At 39.1% G+C, this 5,000-nt stretch overlaps 2 protein-coding genes across 3 annotated transcripts in view; one reads left to right on the top strand and one right to left on the bottom strand.

Annotated features, from left to right (window-relative positions):
* The window catches only part of LOC138003032 (uncharacterized), a 3,757-nt gene extending 1,450 nt beyond the window's left edge, over positions 1-2,307 (bottom strand). Inside the window, exons 1-2 of one of the 2 annotated variants that reach the window (XM_068848980.1) lie at positions 2,116-2,221; positions 163-1,925 (exon numbers count right to left, since the gene is read on the bottom strand). In XM_068848980.1, the coding sequence (XP_068705081.1) occupies positions 163-1,866 (1,704 nt within the window). In that variant the 5' untranslated portion in view covers positions 1,867-1,925; positions 2,116-2,221. Of the gene's footprint in view, positions 1-162 lie in introns of both variants that reach the window. The other variant, XM_068848979.1, reaches the window with a different exon arrangement.
* A 556-nt stretch (positions 2,308-2,863) lies between these two features.
* The window catches only part of LOC138002371 (uncharacterized), a 4,320-nt gene continuing 2,183 nt past the window's right edge, over positions 2,864-5,000 (top strand). Inside the window, exons 1-5 of the mRNA XM_068848425.1 lie at positions 2,864-2,981; positions 3,100-3,328; positions 3,956-4,172; positions 4,394-4,462; positions 4,722-4,775. Of these exons, the coding sequence (XP_068704526.1) occupies positions 2,864-2,981; positions 3,100-3,328; positions 3,956-4,172; positions 4,394-4,462; positions 4,722-4,775 (687 nt within the window). The remainder of the gene's footprint in view (positions 2,982-3,099; positions 3,329-3,955; positions 4,173-4,393; positions 4,463-4,721; positions 4,776-5,000) is intronic.

Raw genomic sequence — 5,000 nt, 5'->3', positions numbered from 1 at the left:
CATTGCACTACACAATGGCCTCAGAGAAAACTCAAGAAATTTCAGTGACATCTATTATTAAAAACATCCAAGTACAGTTTTATAACCATACTAACCACCAATACAATTCCACTAAAGCTAATATAACTAATATTTGATATTCTCAGTCTTTGTTTGGCTCACCAGTGAAACATCATGCCTTCCTGGGCTAGTTTCCTTTTTCATCTCCACTGATTTCAAGTATTCTCTTATTGCCTCAACATGGGCAAATGTAGTTTCAATTCCTTTCCCATTGTGTGACTTCTTTACATACTCCTTCACAGCTCTTTCAAAGACAGCACACCAAATGTTATCTGGAGCAGAAAAGTTTAAGATGTCTTCATGAATATGAATTAAGTTGTGCATAGAAATCGTGCACATTGCCAAACCTTGTACTTCTTCCACAAGTATATTTAGTCGCCATGCCAAGTTTCGGTGCAACTTAATCATATCCTGAGTCCATCCATTTCTTCCAACATGAAAGTGCAGTTCTGTTAACCTTGACACAAGGGACAGTATTTCATATTCCCTGTCACTGGTAACTTGACTCTCCATGATACATTCTGCCATTGGAAAAGAGTATTTCTGGAAACTTTCAGCTTTCCAATAACCAATACCTTTGCAGTCTTTTCCAATTTGTCTTGGGAGCCTTCCATCCTTGAATTCACCAGTCCAAGGAAAGTTTTCAATTTGTTTGTCAAGCTTGGCTTTGTCCAGCATTTCTAGATCCAAAGTTCTAACAACTTGATTCTTGACAACATTGAGGGGAACAGTGTGATACACATCATAAACAAGATGATTCAAAATGTCAAATCCATAGAGAGGATAAAGGTATTTATGAAAAATAGAGAGCCCAGTAAAACCTCTCTCTGAAGACATTTTTTTTCTAACACTTGACCTGCTTTCATGTTCAATGTCAAAAATATTTACAAGTTCTGATTCAATGGTCCTCTGTCCCCATGGATGTCTATAATGGAAGCGATTTTGGCCATAATAATAGTGTGTATTTGAACTATTCTCAAGATGCTGGCCTACCATCTTGCACCAACGACATCCACACTTCCCTTGGTTCAAAAACTTCCCTGTTTCGCATTGTCCAGGGTGGTCAGCTGTCCAGCACAATAATAGCAATCGCACAGTTTCTAAGGGAGAAGGTTCATAGCCAGCAATTGTGATTCCTGTGGGGTAGTCCACTTGAAAACCTTGAATAAAACCATTGCACAAATCATTCATAAAAGGCTGCAAGAAAGGATCCAGTGACTCGGGTAGATTTGGAACTTCAAAGCATGGCACAAATCCTACAACATACACTTCATCCACATGATTTCTTTCACTCTTTTTCATATTGGCAATGGTAACTTCAAAAGACCCTGATCCTCTATAACTTGTGCCAAATGGCTGCCAGCCATCAAAGTGCCCTATGAGTGCCAAGTTTAACGGAGAACCTTTGGCCATCTTAATACAATGTTCAAAGTTTTCAAAGCAAACAGGACATTCAACAAGTTTAAAGACCCCTTCTCCGGCATCACGATCTGCTGCGTTTATCAAGTGGTCTGCAGATATAGGAATGTCACAGTGTGAACAGCGAGTTGGCAAAGCCCAAACACTTTCTGGGTTCCAAAACCACTGGAGCTCTGACCACCGCCTTCCATCCCAGATCTCTTTCTTTAAATGCCAGCCTTCCATATTCTCTAGCCAGTGTTCTTTTTCATACCAATGTGCCAACATTTTTGTACACATAGTTTTACTTCTAAACCAGTTCTTCACTTTATTTTCCAGACCCAAGTACATGTATTTTATGTAGCCTTCATTACCACAGTGAGGACACCTGTCGTCTTTGTTTTCCATGACACTGTACTTCCCATCATAAACAAACTTCTTGGTGGTCTTTCCATCCCTTGTGAATTCTTTTTCCTCACGACAGAAACAAATGAAGTACTGTTTAGCATCTTCATAGCCCTCTTCTTTCAAAAGCAACTGTACATCATTCCAACTCTTCGGCCATAAAGTACTCAAAATGTCACCATCCACATCTTCACCTAAAGATGTAAATAACAATGTCTTTCCATATTCTAAGACATCTTCAAACGTACTCACTGATACTCCACTTCTATGCTTTATTCTCAGTGCCTCAAGAACCGCCTTGACTACTAACTTCTTCATGGGATTCTGGGTGGAGTTTGCTTCATCGTCGTCAATCCTATCACTTTGTTGCAGGTCTCGTCTCGGTTCAGGATTACAACCAGTTCCAAATTCGTCTTCCACTGGTTGGTCAAATTCTCCAACATCTTCAAAGGATATATCACCTGAAATGTGCGAATCATTGTCTGAGTCACTGTTAAAAACACTAGCAGAATTGGTAGCTGCCAAGTGACACGTTTCTTTCCAGTGTCGAAGTTCCGTTTTTCTGTCAGTTGCCCTTCCATTGCACGCAAAGCAAGGACAGTGTACATGTCTGTATATTTTTTCATTGCAATCGCAACCAGAAATTTCATCTCTGGACCAAGGTAAATTCACTCCCTCTGTAAAATAACTGCTCATAAAGAAACAACGGAATAAATTTTGGAAGTTTAATTTCCTCGAGCCGCCGAAGGAGCCGCCATATTTGTTTTTAAGTACATACGCCAGCAACTCAGTGGCCCAGCGGGATTCCATGACAAATCCAATTTTAACCAATAAGATCCAAGCGTCGAAAGAAGATAGCGACGTCAGAGAAAAGGCGGGAAAACAATCCAATAAGAAATGCCGTAATATTATTCGATGTAAGCTAGTTTTGGCGCGTTTCGTTTTCGGCCTGTTTCGCTGCCATTTTGACTTTGCTGTGGATAGATGTGTTTGCATCATCATGGCAGCTGAAGAAAGCGTTTCAGCAACTGAGGTCTCCAACAAGGAAGAGTCCTCATTGACCTTACTACAGAAGTTAGAAACCACATTTGGCGAAGAAATCAAAACAGCTTTTGAAAGTAAGTGTTCCACGTAGCGTGCACTCGGACTTTTGATGTAAGCTTTACGTTTGCGAAGCTTTTAGTACTTGAACTGACATTAATTGAAACATCCTAAACTTTAACTTTTGCTACTTAGAGGAGGAAATAATCGACGATTTCTCAATTAAAGACTTAGCTCAGAGAGAACCAGATGCGCCGATATTTACTAGATTGGGTCTGACGTATGGTAAAGCGGTGAAATTTAGAAAAGAATTTGGAGAACGTTTGGAGTCCGTACAGTCAAGACCATTGTCTCCGCCGGTCAAACCAACAATGGCAGCCATTGCCAGCTTTACACCAGAAACGAGACGACTGTATTTATCGAGGTAAGACATGTTTCTCTTGAGTTTATCGTTGGCCTGAACTTGAACTGGTATCATATATAACCTTTTCAACAAACATTCCTAGTTAGTTTCGCACAGGCGCATATTCCCTTCCCCTCTTCACAGCACAGTTATTTGGCACTCATCATTAGTAACCCCTCAGTAAGTACAATCCCAATGAAACTTTACTTTACCTCCCCAGTATCTTGCTTGTGTGAGTGCTGTAATTTAGAAAGAAATCTAACAAATCCTTCTGTTTCACTCTACCTACATAAACAGTGATATGTAAAAACAGTTATAATCCATCAAATATTTTTGCTCGTGCGCAATTGGTCTAAACTTGTCACGTGACTGAATACTCCCCGGGAATATCCGAGAATATTCCCCAGTTTTCAAAATTGCATGCGTTGCGTAAAAGATTTGAAAGATAATAAACACAATAGCCTCCATTTGAGGCAAAAATATGCTCGGATATTTGTCCTTGGACATTATCTGTTCCTCGATGCTCAAGCTCTCGGAAAACTGTTCCCTTCTCGGAACAGATATTGTCTGCGAACAAATATCTGAGCATATTTTTGCGCCAAATGGAGGCTATTGTTGATTCAATCTTGATATAAAAATTTCTTGCAGAAGAAAGAAGGTTGGGGTTCTGGCAACTGAAAAGTGGGGGCCAGAATTTCCCAAGTTCAACTCTCCACAAATGAAGGCAGAACTAAATGAGTTCTCAGCAAAAATAGCACCACTTTGCAGTATCCCAGAGGTTGGATTCAATAAGGAGGGAATAGCAAAGCACATCCAAGATTTCTGTAATGAGCAGAGACGTTATCTCAAGTTGAAACGCTTTAAGGTACATAAATTACCCTTATTATTACTGATATTTCACTACACTGCACTGTTGAATGATTGGTATGTATGTGGGAGTGTCAGACATTTTATAGACAGACTAAATTGTTTGTTGTGACTAATTTTGTGATTTCTTGTATAAGATTGCAACTTCAGAGCTCTGCTAAGAACAATTGCCTTAATGTTTAATATGAATATACATTTTTTTTATTTGAAACTCTTTAGTCTGCTAGTTCTGAAGACAATGAAGTAGATCTAAATGACCAGCCTAAAAAGAAAAAGATTCATCGAAAGGTATGTGCTCATTAAATTTTTGTTGCGAAATTCTAATCACATATCTGTAACCTTGTTTACAAAAAGAGGACTGGAGGCACTAAGGTCATCGACGAACTTGTGTACTTACTTTCCTTGGAAAAATAGAGTAACCAATGATTGGTTGCACTAATTTGGTTATTGGGAAACTACCATCTAAACTTTTCTGTGACAATTTTTGTTCAATTTTCAATAGTTATATTATGGCAGTGATTAATTTTAATGATGAAATTCTTTTTAGTCTGCCAGCTGTGAATCAGAGGGCCAGCCCACAAAGATAAAGACCAAGCCAAAGGTAACACTAATGCCAAATTAAATTTGATAGAAATCATCATTTTGCCTCCACCTACATTAATTTGCCTATGGGTGGAAATTTTTTTCGACCAACTTTAAGGTGCTTTTTTACTAGGTGGTTTAACTAACCTGATATGGAAAAAGCAGTGGCTAATGGGTAGTGCAATGGTCTCTGAATCAACCAGCCTGGGTCAATGTGTTGTTTTCTTAGGCAAGACACTCAACT

Source organism: Montipora foliosa, chromosome 5 (genome assembly GCF_036669935.1).
Source record: "Montipora foliosa isolate CH-2021 chromosome 5, ASM3666993v2, whole genome shotgun sequence".
Classification (NCBI taxonomy): Eukaryota; Metazoa; Cnidaria; class Anthozoa; order Scleractinia; family Acroporidae; genus Montipora; species Montipora foliosa.
Note: the sequence above shows the minus strand (reverse complement) of the source record. Positions and strands in the feature narration are given on the sequence as shown.